This window comes from Oncorhynchus clarkii, chromosome 4 (genome assembly GCF_045791955.1).
Source record: "Oncorhynchus clarkii lewisi isolate Uvic-CL-2024 chromosome 4, UVic_Ocla_1.0, whole genome shotgun sequence".
NCBI lineage: Eukaryota > Metazoa > Chordata > Actinopteri > Salmoniformes > Salmonidae > Oncorhynchus > Oncorhynchus clarkii.
Window position 1 is genome coordinate 41,054,574 of NC_092150.1, and position 18,235 is coordinate 41,072,808.

Consider the following 18,235-nt stretch of genomic DNA (forward strand, 5'->3'; position numbering starts at 1 on the left):
TGCTGTACTGTCTGTCTGGTACGCCGAGAGAAGAGAAGAGATGGGGTAGTTGGAAGTTGGTACAGAGAGTAATTCTAGCCGTTAATGGGTGTTCTAAGTTAACTGGGAACAAACTGTTCTGTCGTTTGTCTTATTTTAGCCATGAATAATAGAATAATAGATGGTGTGCTCCACTCCACCTGTTTCTGTCTGTGTACGGAGGCTGGTTACCACATACACTACGCTACAGTTAAAGGCTAAACACTTTTTTTATTACTTTTATTTTACTAGGCAAGTCAGTTAAGAACAAATTCTTATTTTCAATGACGGCCTAGGAACAGTGGGTTAACTGTCTGTTCATGGGCAGAACGACAGATTTGTACCTTGTCAGCTCAGGGATTTGAACTTGCAACCTTGCGGTTACTAGTCCAACGCCCTGCCACTTCACTACATAGGGTCGACATAAACGCTTCATAATGCTGTTGTTAGCTGTCATTAGAGTGACATAACATCTGTCCGCCATGATACATCTGTACCTGGATCTATGTCTAGGCTCAGTGAGGATAAGAGTGATGGGTTTTTTGTCTGTCTGTCTGTCTGGTAAAGAAGAAGGGGCCTGTGTAAAACCTTTAGGGGGTGGGGGGAATGGAAGGGATGGGAGGATAGGGGTAGTGGTGGTTGGGGTTGATACGGGGGATAGTGGATGAGGATAGGGGTGGTGGTGTTTGGGGGGGATGGTGGAGAGGATGGTGGATGAGGATAGGGGTGGTGGTGGTTGGGGGTGACAGGGGGGATGGTGGAGAGGATGGTGGATGAGGATAGGGGTGGTGGTGGTTGGGGGTGACAGGGGGGGTGGTGGAGAGGATGGTGGATGAGGATAGGGGTGGTGGTGGTTGGGGGTGACAGGGGGGATGGTGGAGAGGATGGTGGATGAGGATAGGGGTGGTGGTGGTTGGGGGTGACAGGGGGGATGGTGGAGAGGATGGTGGATGAGGATAGGGGTGGTGGTGGTTGGGGGTGACAGGGGGGATGGTGGAGAGGATGGTGGATGAGGATAGGGGTGGTGGTGGTTGGGGGTTGCATTCTGTTACAGGTCTAAAGACTGAAATGAGGAAAACGACCCCCTTCCTCTTTTCCTCTTCGCTTCCTCTCTTTGTCTCTACCCTCTCTCACCTCATCTGACACTAGCCTACCCTCAGACCGCCAATGTGTGCATGCACGTGCATGCGTGGGTACGTGCATGCGTCGGTGTATGCATGCTTGAATGTGTGTATGTGTGTTTTGTGAACCCATCTCATATCGCATACCTCTACAATCTGCCTCACACAGAGCACACGCACACACACTACAAGTCATTTAGCATGATAAATATTTACAACACTGCTTGATTCAGATGGCCTGGTATTACTAGATAATTATATTATATATTCATACTTTCCTCAGGTTATTATTAAAGTAATGTGTTTTAATGACATCAAACTGAGAGCTCATACAGTACAGTACTAATGGTGCAGTGTCCAGTCAGACTGGCTGTCACACGCCCCCTAGTGTGACCATCAGGTCACTGCAGGCCATGCCAGGGCTGCTGCTCGAGACAATGCTGTTTATCACTAGCAGCACTACTCTCCACTTAGAGATACTGTGGTTGAGGGAAATAGATAGTTTAACATGCACGGTGATCCACATGTATTAAACATATATTTACAACCTAGATTGAAGCACATACCCTGTGTAGACCAAACATTAGGATCACCTTCCTAATATTGAGTTTCACCCCCTCTTGTCCTCCAGAACAGCCTGAATTCGTCTGGGCATGGACTCTGCAAGGTGTCGAAAGCATTCCACAGGGGTGCTGGCCCATGTTGACTCCAATGCTTCCCACAGTTGTGTCATTTTGGCTGGATGTTCATTGGGTGGTGGACCATTCTTGACACACAGGGAGTGTGAAAAACCCAGCAGCGTTGCAATTCCTGACACAAACCAGTGCGCCTGGCATTTACCACCATACCCCGCTCAAAGGCGGCACACACTTAATCCTTGTCACTATTATCTCAAGGCTTAAAAATCCTTCTTTAACCTCTCTTCTCCACTTCAGCTACACTGATTGAAGTGGAATTAACAAGTGACATCAATAAGGGATCATAGCTTTCACCTAGATTCACCTGGTCAGTCTATGTCATGGAAAGAGCATGTGTTCTTAATGTGTAGTTTATTCAGTGTATACATCTTCCATTGTATCATACCTCACACTGTGAATATCAGCCACCATCAGATATGTATTTATTGATATACAATGCACCTCCATACATAGTATACACCCCCAGTATAGGTAACCTGCTCTCCCAGCTGTGTGTATGGGATGTAGAAGGCAGTATAGGTAACCTGCTACCGATGCTGTGTGTATGGGATGTAGGAGGCAGAATAGGTAACCTGCTCTCCCAGCTGTGTGTATGGGATGTAGGAGGCAGTATAGGTAACCTGCTCTCCCAGCTGTGTGTATGGGATGTAGGAGGCAGTATAGGTAACCTGCTCTCCCAGCTGTGTGTATGGGATGTAGGAGGTAGTATAGGTAACCTGCTTTCCCAGCTGTGTGTATGGGATGTTGACGGCAGTATAGGTAACCTGCTCTCCCAGCTGTGTGTATGGTCGGTTGAAGGCAGTATAGGTAACCTGCTTTCCCAGCTGTGTGTATGGTATGTAGAAGGCAGTATAGGTAACCTGCTCTCACAGCTGTCAATACAGTATGTGCAATACCAGTCAAACATTAGTCAACAGGGATATGCTAATCCATAACTGGGATGCTTCTTTCTTTCTTTCTTTCTTTCTTTCTTTCTTTCTTTCTTTCTTTCTTTCTTTCTTTCGTCTCCTAATTGATTCCCAAAAGTGGGAATTTCACAGCTGCTCTCAGTTCTACTTGGCTTCTTCTATATGAATCTTAGATATTGTTTAACCCTTTAATTAACCTCTTACTTCTACCCCCTCCTTTTTCGAAAATTCTGTTAAAAATCGCGCAACTTTTCAGCGTCCTGCTACTCATGCCAGGAATATAGTATATGCATATGATTAGTATGTGTGGATAGAAAACACTCTGAAGTTTATAAAACTGGTTAAATCACGGCTGTGACTATAACAGATCGTGTGTTTCATTGAAAAACGCAAGAAAAACTGCTCTCTGAAAGCTAAAAATAATTTCCATAAGTCACTTCCACGAGTTGTTAAAAGAGAACAGAATTTAATATCGACCTGCCTGCAATTCATACAAATTCCACACTCCTCATTTTCAATTGAATTAATTGTTGGAAAATCCATCTATCTGGCATCCATTTTCCCAGTCTTGACCCGGATGTAGTTGATGAAGACATTATCAGCCATTGTTTTGCAAGTGAAGACCTATTGAAAATACATCGCCCTGTAATCATTTTGATAGATTATAAACGTTTACTAATACCTAAAGTTGGATTACAAAAGGATTTCGAAGTGTTTTGTGAAAGTTTATCGTCGACTTTTTTAATTTTAAAAAATTACGCAGCGTTTAAAAACGATGTTTTTTTCTGAATGACACAGCTTCCACACAAAGCTATTTTGGGTATATATGGACCGATTTAAACGAAAAAAAGACCCAATAGTGATGTTTATGGGGCATATAGGAGTGCCAAGAAAGAAGCTCGTCAAAGGTAATGAATGTTTTATATTTTATTTCTGCGTTTTGGGTAGCGCCGGCTACCGCAAAATCTGTTGTTTACGTGTCGTGCTGGCATTTTGGGGGGTGCATGCTATCAGATAATAGCTTCTCATGCTTTCGCCGAAAAGCATTTTAAAAATCTGACTTGCTGGCTAGGTTCACAACGAGTGTAGCTTTAATTCAATACCCTGCTTGTGAATTTTGATCAAAGATTGAGTTGTAACGAGTACATTTAGCATTTAGCGTAGCGCATTTGCATTTCCAGGGGCATACTTGAGACGTCTGCGTCTCAAGTATGGTCAAGACGTTTTAACTGCTCGTTGTGGATACTGGTTATGTAGACCCGTTGGGGCCGTATTTGCGAACATTAGAAAATGTTTAAGTATCAGACAATAGAAATTGCAGACGTAGTTGCATGTGATGTGCATTTTGTTCTACCTTGTTATTTTGACTCTTACATTGTTATTGTTTATTGCATTGTTGGGGTTAGAGTTTCCAAGAAAGTAATTTCACTGTACTTGGACATGTGACAGGAAAACTTGAAACTTGATTAAAAACGTAACGTTAGCTGTTCCCAATACATAAGTTTGCACATGTGCTATGCTAAACCCAGCAGGTTGATGTGATTATTTCCTGTACCATATTGCCCATCAGCCTATCAGAGATTTAACTACTTTTTTTCGACAAACCAATGGCATTTCTTAAAATAGGTCAAGGTCAAGTCCTACTGTATTACACTTTGTAATGCTTGTCCTTAAGTCAAATAACACATGTGACAAAGTAGATGATTATCAAAACATAGGTCTACATTTATGTGTACAGGACCATGTAATATACAGTTGAAGTCAGAAGTTTACAAACACTTAGGTTGGAGTCATTAAAACTTGTTTTTCAACCACTCCACAATTTTTTTTGTTAACAAACTATAGTTTTGGCAAGTCGGTTAGGACATCTACTTTGTGCATAACACAGGTCATTTTTCCAACAATTGTTTACAGACAGATTATTTCACTTATAATTCACTGTATCACAATTCCAGTGGGTCAGAAGCTCACATACACTAAGTTGACTGTGTCTTTAAACAGATTGGAAAATTCCAGAAAATGATTTCATGGCTTTAGAAGCTTCTGATAGGCTAATTGACATAATTTGAGTCCATTGGAGGTGTACCTGTGGATGTATTTCAAGGCCTACCTTCAAACTCAGTACCTCTTTGCTTGACATCATGGGAAAATCAAAAGAAATCAGCCAAGATCTCAGAAAAAAACTGTAGACCTCCACAAGTCTGGTTCATCCTTGGGAGAAATTTCCAAACGCCTGAAGGTACCACGTTCATCTGTACAAACAATAGTGCGCAAGTATAAACACCATGGGACCACGCAGTCGTCATACCGCTCAGGGAAGAGACGTGTTCTGTCTCCTAGAGATGAACGTAATGTGGTGCGAAAAGTGCAAATCAATCCCAGAACAACAGCAAAGGACCTTGTGAAGATGCTGGAGGAAACAGGTACAAAAGTATTTATATCCACATTAAAAATGAGTCCTATATTGACATAACCTGAAAGGCCGCTCAGCAAGGAAGAAGCCACTGCTCCAAAAACCGCCATAAAAAATCCAGACTACGGTTTGCAACTGCACATGGGGACAAAGATCATAGTTTTTGGAGAAATGTCCACTGGTCTGATGAAACAAAAATGGAATTGTTTGGCCATAATGACCATTATGTTTGGAGTAAAAAGGTGGAGGCTTGCAAGCCAAAGAACACCATCCCAACCATGAAGCATGGGGGTGGCAGTATAATGTTGTGGGGGTGCATTGCAGCAGGAGGTATGGTTCTCAATCAGAGGCAGGTGTCGTTAGTCTCTGACTGAGAATCATACTTAGGTAGCCTGGGTTTCACTTTTGGTTTGTGGGTGTTTGTTTCCGTGTGAGTGTTTGGGCCACACGGTACTGTTTCGGTTTTGTAAATTCACGTCATTGTTTATTGTTTTGATTCAATGTTCAGTGCTTTCTTTAATTAAAATCATCATGAACACTAACCACGCTGCACCTTGGTCCTCCTCTCTATCTCCAGACGACATCCGTTACACTTCCGACTTCAACTGTAGCCTATGCAATATGATTATTAGGCCATAGCAGTGTGTTTGTCTGCAAGGATGATAAACTAGGTAGTTCCTTATTACAGTAAATGCATTATTAATCTTCATTTTCAAGCTATTAGCTTTAGGCTATGTCCCTTTTCAACACACTACCACAATACATATAATTCCACATTTCAAAGGGAGGAATAATCTCATGTGAGATTCGACCCCTTTGCCACAATCCGCGACAATTACGTGGAGCTAGGCACTCTACACAGAGAGCAATTTGACCAGTCAGTCAAATGCACGTGATGTAGTTGCTTTGATTATCAGAACGTGCTGTTTGACTTATTGTAACGGTCTTCTTGACTTGAAGGAGAGGCGGACCAAAATGCAGCGTGGTTTCTATTCATGGTTCTTTAATGAAAACTATACATGAACAGACTAACAAAAACAAGAACCGTGAAAACCTAAAACAGCCCTATCTGGTGCAAACACAGAGACAGGAACAATCACCCACAAAACCCAACACCAAACAGGCTACCTAAATATGGTTCCCAATCAGAGACAATGACTAACACCTGCCTCTGATTGAGAACCATATCAGGCCAAACACAGAAACAGACAAACTAGACATCCAACATAGAATGCCCACTCAGATCACACCCTGACCAAACAAAACATAGAAACATACAAAGCAAACTATGGTCAGGGTGTTACACTTATGTTGAAGATGTTTCCATGAACAAGTGTTGCAACACGTCCAACTACGTCAACCATTTTCATTTGCTGATATGGATTTTGTTACAAAAAATAATCATGGCCACCTGCTGAGTTTTTTTTTGGAAGAAAACCACTCGATTTTATCCCTACGTTATATTGGCATCGAATATGTCACCCTCCTGTAATGGGTGCGCGCTGGTGGCAGGGAAGTCTGGCGCAGGGGAACGAACTTGGTATATAATAAGTGCTCACAAATCTCCGAAAACCAAAATATACAAAATGATAAAAGTGGGTACAAAACCCGTCGCACACCAGAACAAAACTTGCACATAACATACAATCAAACAATCACTGACAAGGACATGAGGGGAAACAGAGAGTTAAATACACAACATGTAATTGATGGGATTGGAACCAGGTGTGAAGGAAGACAAGACAAAACCAATGGAAAATGAAAAATGGATCAGCGATGGCTAGAAGGTCGGTGACGTTGACCGCCGAACACCGACCAAACAAGGAGAGGGACCGACTTCGGCGGAAGTCGTGACACCTCCCTAGGAGAGGGGGTGACCTCGACAATTTTTTTTTTTAAACGAGAAGCTGCCTGGATCTTTAATTTAAAGATTCGGTCTCAACGTAGACTTTGATCTGAAGCCATTCTTGTGATTGTGATTTTGCTATTGTAAATGTTTGTAGGCTTATGTAGCCAAATTGTATCTATGATCGTACGCTATCCATTTCTGTTTTTTGTATGCTATTTTATTCTATGAGAATTAACCAATGATATCAGGCCACAACTGGCCATGATTACAGATACCTGTGTGTGTCTTTTGACACTATATAAATGAGTCATCTCGCAGTGTTTGTCATTATACCCTGATGAAGACAGCTTGTCTGTCGAAACATTAGACATAAATATGTTTGCATTTGAGCTCCTAGAGCGTGCAAATTTTTAAAAGTGTTCTACTCCGCTAGCCAGCACCTCACCTAAATAGGTGTGCGTTTCTTTCGCCTCTAGATTACACCTGCTGAGGTTAGCATGGAGATATATGTGCAAGCCTATGTAATGTGAACAGCTAACATATAGCCTTTGATCACGTGCAACTACCGCAACGATTTTAACTGGCTGATGCTTGAACTTAACCTTGAACTTAAACCCCACGGGACCGCAAACCGATTCAAATGTAGCATGTATCATTCAGAAAATCTATTCAAACACTACGAATCCTCGGTTCACTAACATTTGTTGCTCATGTTACTTTCTTTCTACCTTCCGAAAATACCTTATCTTTTGTGACAACTTGTGCGTCTTCTCCTTCAGTGTCGAACTAATAAGCATGTAACTGCGTAATTAGATGAGTGACAGCCAATGTAATTTGATCATTTCATAACGAGGACAGCAATCACTTTTGCGAGCAAAACTGCCCACAGGAAAATGTGTGCCTTCAGGTCTGGAGGAAAGAAAAAGTAATTCCGCTCCCCAAAAATAGCAAAGCTCCCTTTACTGGCTCAAACAGCCGACGAATAAGCTTGTTACCAACCCCTAGTCAAATTTTTACCAGATACAATGCTATTTCACAGTAAACTAATTAACAACAGATTTTCAGCAAGGTTATAGGGAAAGACATTCAAGATGTACGGCACAAATGACTGATGATTGACTGACAGAAACGTATAATAAAAAGATTGTGGGACCTGTTTTGTTAGACTTCAGTGCAGTTTTTGACTTTATCAAAATCTTCTGCTGTGTTATGGCTTTACATCCCCTGCTATATTGTGGATCGACAGTTACCTGTCAAATTGAACACGTGTGTTCATTAATGGAAGCCAACATAATCCAGGTAGAGTCAGGCATTTCCCAGGGAAGCTGTCTAGGGCCCTTACTTTTTTCAATCTTTGCTAATGACCTGCCACTGGTTCTGAGTAAACCTGTGTGTCTATGTATGCTGATGACTCAGCTACCAAAGCAAGTGAAATCACTGCTACACTTAACAAAAAGCTGCCGTCAGTTTCAGAACAGGTGTAAAGTAATCCTAAACAGGTGTAAAGTTAATCCTAAATATTTAAATATCTAAAAGCATTCTATTTGGGACAAATTATTCACTAAACCCTAAACCTTCAAATGAATAATGTGAAAATTTAGCAAGTTGAGGAGACTAAACTGCTTGTGTAACCCAGGATTGTAAAATGTAATGGTCAGAACATATTGATGCAACTGTAGCTAAGATGGAAAGAGGTCTGTCCATAATAAAGCACTGCTCTGCCTTCTTAACAACGCTATCAACAAGGCAGGTCCTACAGGCCCTGATTTTGTCGCACCTGGACTACTGTCCAGTTGTGTGGTCAGGTGCCACAAAGAGGGACTTAGGAAAATTACACTTGGCCCAGAACAGAGCAGCACTGCTGGCCATTAAATGTACATGGAGAGCTAACATTAATAATATGCATGCCAATCTCTACTGGCTGAAAGTAGAGGAGAGATTGACTTCATCAATACTTGTATTTGTGAGAGGTATTGACATGTTGAACGCACACAGCTCGGACACTTATGTATACCTTACAAGACATGTCACCAGAGGTCTCTTCACAGTCCCCAAGTCCAGAACAGACTTTGGGAGGCGCGCAGTACTACATAGCGCCATGGCTCCATGGAACTCTATTCCACATCATGTAAAATACACATTATGGAACAGCAGGGACTGTGAAGAGACACACACACAGACATGATAACATACGCACTATACAAACATGTACGCATGGATTTTGTGTGGTAGATATGTTGTAGTAGAGTAGTGGCCTGAGGGCACACACTTAATGTGTTGTGAAATGTATTGTTTAAAAAAAATCTCTCTCACACACACACAGTGTAATGGGGGTAAAAGATGAAGGTGGCATGTGTGAGTGGGGAGAGTGCATTTGTCACACGGAGCAGGAGAGCGGAATTGAAATGCTGCTCCTGAAATAGACAGAGATGCACAGAGACGGTACAGGTCAAAGATTTAAGCATGCACATGCAAACCTATCTCACTCTTTCTGTTCTCTCTCTCTCTCTCTCTCTCTCTCTCTCTCTCTCTCTCTCACACACACACAATTGTTCCTGTTCTACTATGTGGTTGTGTGTGGGTCAGCAAAGTGAAGCACTAAGGGAATATGCTTGTCTTCTTGTGTTTCGCTTGATTCAGTGCGTATGTCTTATGTGTGTAGCATCTCTGATCATTGTTCTCTCTCTCTTCCTCCCTTTCGCTCTCTTCCTCTTTATCTCTCTCTCTCCCCCTCTCTCCCATCTATCTCTCTCTCTCTCTCTCTCTCTCTTGCTGTCTCTCTCTCTAGGTGGGGGGCCAAGGGAGGCCCCAGAGGTGTGTGCTCTGCCTGAACAGGCTCCTGTGGCGCTACACAGGCTGATAGAAGCTCTGGAGAGACAAGGTAAAAACTTCCACAACTTAGAGAAAAAAAAACATGTTGGTAATTTATATTGTACACAATTCAGGAATTATTATGACTCCATGTTTGATCTCTTCAAATGCATCTTTATGAATATAGAATTATTATGTAGTAGGCCTAAAGTATTTTGTGGATGCATTGAAATGTAACTATTTTCACTAATTCCTCTGCCCCTCTCTTGTCTAGGCTTGGAGAGTGAGCCACTGTACCGGACGCCCCCAGCCTCCACCGGACCCCCAGAACTGAGACAGGCTCTTGACACAGGTGCATAAATCCCTGCATAACACTACATAAAACAGGTGTATGCACTGACTACTGAATAAGAGCGTCTGCTAAATGATTTAAATGTAAAATGTACATAAAACCCTACATAACGTACATAACACAGGTACATAAACCCTACATAACCCTACACAGCACATGTACATCAATCCTACAAACCCCTACATAACACAGGTACATAATCCTACATAGCACATGTACCTTAACCCTACATAACACAGGTTCATACTATCTGTGCAACTACAAACTAAGTCGTTTTTTTCTCATGTCAGGGCACAAGTTGTGGAGTTACAGTATTTGAGGAGTTGTGGAGTTGCAGTATTTGAGGAGTTGTGGAGTTGCAGTATTTGTATGCAGAAATTGCAGCATGTCAACTCAACAGGTGTCAACCTGCTAGGTATTTAACGGACTCACTGGGCCTAATAAGTCTTGAATATAACCTCTCAGTACAGCATCTCTCCGGGGTGCTGACTCATACAGAAGGCATACAGTAGATTACTGCTGATAGCCAGAATTGGTAGTCTATCTCAGTAGAGAGAAAGTTGGGAAAGTTTGTGCTGAAGTTCAGGCTGGCTCCACAAGGGAGTGCTCTGACTCTGTAATATTTGCGCAGGCAGAACATAACTCTATCTGAGACCCATCGAGCCCACAGCATTACAAACACAGTGGTGTCAGAACCAGTAGAGGCACAATGGTATACACAGCATCTTATACACTCCCCCATCTAAATAAGTAATAAGGCCAGAGGGGGTGTGGTATATTTTCTAATATGACTTCAAAATTGGACTTCTATCCATACCTAGGGGCAACAGTGAGCGCTATTACCATAAAGTACGTTTGAGTTTTGCAAGGGCATTGTGGATGGAGTTGGTGGATGGGTGTAATCCCATGACTAGTGATGGACACTAACTTGAAATGCCTAATTCTGCAGTGAGACTGTGAGAGCATGTTGAAGAACATTGAGACTAAGGTCTCTTTTGCAATGGAACCCTGCATTAACACAATTTACAAAATAAAATACAGTGTAATGCAAATATTCAAGAAAAACAGTCACATTCCTAAGGCAAGGAGGTCTCCAATCAACATGTTGAACTGCCCAAGAGGCACCAGAACACCCAGTTGTAGGGAATGCTGTAGGTTGTTCCATACACAGGGTCCAAAGACAATTAAAACAGATTTACCTAACTGAGTAAACCGAAGGGATTTCCATAGTTAGCCATCCCTGAGACCAGGTATGGTAACTTGTACGTCTAAAGATTCATAATATGGCCAAAGTGGAGTGCCTGGATACAGCCCTTAGCAGTGGTATGTTGGCCATATACCCCAAACCCCCAAGGTGCCTTATTGCTATTATAAACTGGTTACCAACATAATTAGAACAGTAAACACGTGATGTTGCGTCATACCCATGGTATGTTGTCTGGAATACCACAGCTTTCAGACAATCAGTATCCAGTACACAAACTACCCGGTTTATAATACACAATATGACACACATCATCTCATACACACTCATACACACTCACACTCATTTTGTTGCATTACAACTTGTAATTTAAATTGATTTTTATTTGGATTTCATGTAATGGACATACACACACAAAAAAAAACTTGTTTCAAAAAATAAATATAAATAAAAACTGAAAAGTGGTGCATGCATATGTATTCACCCTCTTTGCTATGAAGCCCCTAAATAAGATCTGGTGCAACCAATTACCTTCAGAAGTCACATTATTAGTTAAATAAAGCCCACCTGTGTGCAGTCTAAGTGTCCCATGATCTGTCACATGATCTGTGTATATATAGACCTGTTCTGAAAGGCCCCAGAGACTGCAACACCACTAAGCAAGGGCACCATGAAGACCAAGGAGCGCTCCTAACAGGTCAGGGACAACGTTGTGGAGAAGTACAGATCAGGGTTGGGTTATAAAAACATATCAGAAACTTTGAACATCCCACAGAGCACCATTAAATCCTTTATTAAAAACATGGAAAGAATATGGCACCATAACAAGCCTGCCAAGAGAGAGCCACCCACCAAAACTCATGGACCAGGCAAGGAGGGCATTAATCAGAGAGGCAACAACGAGACCATAGATTACCCTGAAGGAGCTGCAACTTCCACAGCGGAGATTGGAGTATCTGTCCATATGACCACTTTAAGCCGCACACTCCACAGAGCTGTGCTTTACAGAAGATTGGACAAAAAAAAGCCATTGCTTAAAACCTGTTGAGGCTAGGGGGCAGCATTTTCACTTTTGGATGAAAGGCATTCCCAGAGTAAACGGCCTCCTACTCTCTCCCAGATGGGAATATATGCATAGTATTATTACTGGTAGATAGAAACCACTCTGGAGTTTCTAAAACTGTTTGAATTATGTCTGTGAGTATAACAGAACTCATATGGCAGACAAAAACCTGAGACGAAATCCAAACAGGAAATGAGAACTCAATTTAGAAAACAGTACCATTGGATGTCCACCTTTAGATATGGATGAGAATGCACTTTCTAGGGCTTCCACAATATGTCACCGTCTTTAGATTCTGGTTGTATGATTCTACTATAAAGGTGGGGCTCATAATAGCTCTTTGAGTGGGTGGTCTGGCAGAAAGCCTCGGTTTCATTACGCGCGGTCACGAGAGAGTGTTCTTGCGTTTCTATGCTTTTCTTCAGACAATTAAATTCTCCGGTTGGAATCTTATGGCTGATCAATGTTTAAAACAACCTAAATATGGATTGCATACATCATTTGACTTGTTTCTACGACCTGTAACGGAACTTTTTGAGTTTTTGTCTAGAGGAATTGCTCGTGCTTTTTGAGGATTGAATGCTGGGCTGAACAAGCTAACAACAAGTGGCTAAATTATGGGCTTTTTGGAACTTTATGGAACAAATCAGTCATTTATTATCGAACTGGGATTCCTGGAACTGCCTTCTGATGAAGATATTCAAAGATAAGTGAATATTTATAGTGTTTTTTGTAGCTTCTGTTGACACCAAAATGGCAGCTATTTCTTTGGGTTCTGAGCGCCGTTCTCAGATTATTATTTTTCTGTAAAAAAAAAAGTGAAATCTGACACAGCGGTTGCATAGAGGATAAATTTATCTTTAATTCTGTGAATAACACTTGCATCTTTTATCAATGTTTATTGTGAGTATTTCTGCAAAATCACTAGATGTTTTGGAATCAAAACATTACTACATTGCGCCAATGTAAACTGAGATTTTTTATATATATATATGCACATTATCGAACAAAACACACAATACATGTATAACATGATGTCCTATGAGTGTCATCTGATGGAGATAATCAAAGGTTAGTGATTCATTTTATCTATATTTATGCTTTTGTGACTGTGAAATATCGCTCTGTGTGTTTTTGAATTTGGTGGTCATCTAACATAAATATATGTTGTGTTTTAGCTGTAAAACATTTTGAAAATCGGACACGATGGGTAGATTAACAAGATGTCTATATTTCATTTGCTGTATTGGACTTGTTAATGTGTGAAAGTTAAATATTTCTAAATAATATTTTTTTCAGCTGAATGGGAGTGGGTGTTCCCTTTAGGGAACTCCTTTTCCCCCCATAGCCCCAACTTAAAGAAAAAAATAAGCAAGCACATTTGGTGTTTGCCAAAAGGCATGTCGGAGACTCCCGAAACATATGGAAGAAGGTACTCTGGTCAGATGAGACTAAAATGTAGCTTTTTGGCCATCAAGGAAAACGCAATGTCTGGCACAAACCAACACCTCTCATCACCCCGACAGCACCATCTCCACAGTGAAGCATGGTGGTGGCAGCATCATGATGTGGGGATGTTTTTCATCAGCAGGGACTGGGAAACTGGTCAGAATTGAAGGAATTATGGATGACGCTAAATACAGGGAAATTCTTGAGGGAAACCTGTTTCAGTCTTCCAGAGATTTGAGACTGGGACGGAGCTACACCTTCCAGCGGGATAATCACCCTAAACATACTGCTAAAGCAACAGTTGAGTGGTTTAAGAAATATTTAAATGTCTTGGAATGGCCTAGTCAAAGCCCAGACCTCAATCCAATTGAGAATCTGTGGTATGACTTAAAGATTGCAGTACACCAGCGGAACCTATCCAACTTGAAGGAGCTGGAGCAGTTTTGCCTTGAAGAAATCCCAGTGGCTAGATGTGCAAAGCTTATAGAGACATACTCCAAGAGACTTGCAGCTGTAATTGCTGCAAAAGGTGGCTTTACAAAGTATTGACTTGGGGGGGTGAATAGTTATGCACGCTCAAGTTTTCTGTTTTTTTGTCTTGTTTCTTGTTTGTTTCACAATAAAAACAAATATTTTGCATCTTCAAAGTGGTAGGCATGTTGTGTAAATCAAATGATACAACCCTCCCCCCAAAATCAATTTTAATTCCAGGTTGTAAAGGCAACAAAATGGGAAAAATGCCAAGGGGGGCAAAAACTTTCGCAAGCCACTGTAGCATGTACGCAGTTTCAGACATAGAACTACATGTAGAACACATACAGTATAGAATTCTAAGATCTCAATGGTTTAGTTATCTCTATTGAATTGAATGTATTTATGTAACAGACAACAAAATGTGCAATGTTGTATCATATACAGTGCCTTGCGAAAGTATTCGGCCCCCTTGAACTTTGCGACCTTTTGCCACATTTCAGGCTTCAAACATAAAGATATAAAACTGTATTTTTTTGTGAAGAATCAACAACAAGTGGGACACAATCATGAAGTGGAACGACATTTATTGGATATTTCAAACTTTTTTAACAAATCAAAAACTGAAAAATTGGGCGTGCAAAATTATTCAGCCCCCTTAAGTTAATACTTTGTAACGCCACCTTTTGCTGCGATTACAGCTGTAAGTCGCTTGGGGTATGTCTCTATCAGTTTTGCACATCGAGAGACTGAATTTTTTTCCCATTCCTCCTTGCAAAACAGCTCGAGCTCAGTGAGGTTGGATGGAGAGCATTTGTGAACAGCAGTTTTCAGTTCTTTCCACAGATTCTCGATTGGATTCAGGTCTGGACTTTGACTTGGCCATTCTAACACCTGGATATGTTTATTTTTGAACCATTCCATTGTAGATTTTGCTTTATGTTTTGGATCATTGTCTTGTTGGAAGACAAATCTCCGTCCCAGTCTCAGGTCTTTTGCAGACTCCATCAGGTTTTCTTCCAGAATGGTCCTGTATTTGGCTCCATCCATCTTCCCATCAATTTTAACCATCTTCCTTGTCCCTGCTGAAGAAAAGCAGGCCCAAACCATGATGCTGCCACCACCATGTTTGACAGTGGGGATGGTGTGTTCAGTGTGATGAGCTGTGTTGCTTTTACGCCAAACATAACGTTTTGCATTGTTGCCAAAAAGTTCAATTTTGGTTTAATCTGACCAGAGCACCTTCTTCCACATGTTTGGTGTGTCTCCCAGGTGGCTTGTGGCAAACTTTAAACTACACTTTTTATGGATATCTTTAAGAAATGGCTTTCTTCTTGCCACTCTTCCATAAAGGCCAGATTTGTGCAATATACGACTGATTGTTGTCCTATGGACAGAGTCTCCCACCTCAGCTGTAGATCTCTGCAGTTCATCCAGAGTGATCATGGGCCTCTTGGCTGCATCTCTGATCAGTCTTCTCCTTGTATGAGCTGAAAGTTTAGAGAGACGGCCAGGTCTTGGTAGATTTGCAGTGGTCTGATACTCCTTCCATTTCAATATTATCGCTTGCACAGTGCTCCTTGGGATGTTTAAAGCTTGGGAAATCTTTTTGTATCCAAATCCGGCTTTAAACTTCTTCACAACAGTATCTCGGACCTGCCTGGTGTGTTCCTTGTTCTTCATGATGCTCTCTGCGCTTTTAACGGACCTCTGAGACTATCACAGTGCAGGTGCATTTATACGGAGACTTGATTACACACAGGTGGATTGTATTTATCATCATTAGTCATTTAGGTCAACATTGGATCATTCAGAGATCCTCACTGAACTTCTGGAGAGAGTTTGCTGCACTGAAAGTAAAGGGGCTGAATAATTTTGCACGCCCAATTTTTCAGTTTTTGATTTGTTAAAAAAGTTTGAAATATCCAATAAATGTCGTTCCACTTCATGATTGTGTCCCACTTGTTGTTGATTCTTCACAAAAAAATACAGTTTTATGTCTTTATGTTTGAAGCCTGAAATGTGGCAACAGGTCGCAAAGTTCAAGGGGGCCGAATACTTTCGCAAGGCACTGTAACACTAGCTCTGGTATTGTAACGGTTACAGACCATATCAATGTTGTTTTTCATATATCCTGAGGCACGATCATTTCAGAGGTCAAACATATGATTGAGTTTAAGTTGGCCCACTCTGGACTCCAAAGGTAACAAGCCCACCTCCTGGAACTCCTGTACCCCATGAGGGTCCTTGGGGGGTCATTCAGCATATACCTGATAACATTATTTACATGACTGGCATTTCCCCTTTTCAGCTTTTTGATGGCCCACAATACCAAGCAGAGCAGGCATAATCAAAATGACACTGAATCAAGGTTGAGACAAACAATTTAAGTTTCTATGCATGGTTGGGTAGGTTACTTTTTAAATGTAATATGTTACAGTTACTAGTTACCTGTCCAAAATTGTAATCAGTAATGTCAATTTTGGATTACCTAAACTCAGTAACATAATCTGATTACTTTTGGATTACTTTCCCTTTAAGGGTCATTGGAAGAAGACAAAAAGGATTCATCAAACACATTTGAAACGCAATTTTTCAAAAGTAATCTGATTACAATATTTTTGTTGGTAACATAACCGACTAGTTTTTTTGTTGTTGAATAATCAGATTACATGTTATTAGTTACTTCCCAATCCTGTCTCTATGGTCTATAAAGGTTGCAGAACTATAACTGTTTCATTATTTATCATCAATGAACCTATATGAATCTTCACCGCAAAAAGTAATATTTCTCTTTTGAATTCTATTTATGATAGTTGTTTAGAGTGGTATAGGTTTGCACACAAACAAACACACACACACACTTGGCCTCCTCATCCCGGGGGAAATAAGGGGTCAATGCGAGGGTAAAGACGTGTATGTAATCAAAGAAATTGACAAAGAAGAGTTGACTCCCAGTAATATAGTTGATACAGACATAAATATTGGCAGACAGAAATAGGGATGAGAGAATTCAACACAAATGTACAGTACATGCAGAAATGCACACATATGCACATACATTACAGGCATGGAAAGAGCAAGGCTAGCTAACATACATGAACAGGTCATATATGTGACCAGGAGTAGACATGGGAGAGGGAAATTATGTATAGAAATGGGTTGACACATGACTCTTATACATGCATACCTGTAAAGGCACACGTCCAATGCTCTTAGTGGGGAGAGGAAGAGTGGGAGGAAGACATTACTAATGGAACAGATAAAACAGAGAGAGAATATTAGAAAAACAGCTAGACAGAAATCTCTCTGTCTCTCTCTCTGAGAATGTCTCTTTGTGCAGTGTGGTAAGGTCTTTGTTATGTAGTAAGTGTTAATGGTACACGGGATGGGGGTAGGATAATGTATTTCTGAGAAAGGTAGTTTCCATGCAGACAGTTTTCCTCTCTGTGTTTTGGCTGAGGTGTTCTCTTCAGTGCATGGGTCCTGTTGTTATGTAATAGGGAGTTGTTACATAGGGCATAAGCTCTCATGCTATTCCACAACACTCTCAGCAATTTGGCATGGAAAAGGTATCAAATCAAAGTCAAATCAAATTGTATTGCTCACATACACATATTTAGCAGATGTTATTGTGGGTGTATCGAAATGCTTGTGTTCCTAGCTCCAACAGTGCAGTAGTATCTAACAATTCACAACAATACGCACAAATCTAAAAGTAAAATAATGGAATTATTATTATAATAATAGAATCCTCAACACTGGAGACCCTCAGGGGTGCGTGCTCATTCCCCTCCTGTACTCATGACTGCACGGCCAGGCACGACTCCAACACCATCATTAAGTTTGCCGAAGACACAACAGTGGTAGGCCTGATC

The 18,235-nt window shown here is 41.1% G+C and overlaps 1 protein-coding gene across 1 annotated transcript in view; it reads left to right on the forward strand.

Annotated features, from left to right (window-relative positions):
• LOC139406818 (phosphatidylinositol 3-kinase regulatory subunit gamma-like) overlaps positions 1-18,235 on the forward strand; it is a 297,830-nt gene that overhangs the window by 78,583 nt on the left and 201,012 nt on the right. Inside the window, exons 3-4 of the mRNA XM_071149873.1 lie at positions 9,796-9,888; positions 10,093-10,170. Coding sequence (XP_071005974.1) covers positions 9,796-9,888; positions 10,093-10,170 — 171 coding nt within the window. The remainder of the gene's footprint in view (positions 1-9,795; positions 9,889-10,092; positions 10,171-18,235) is intronic.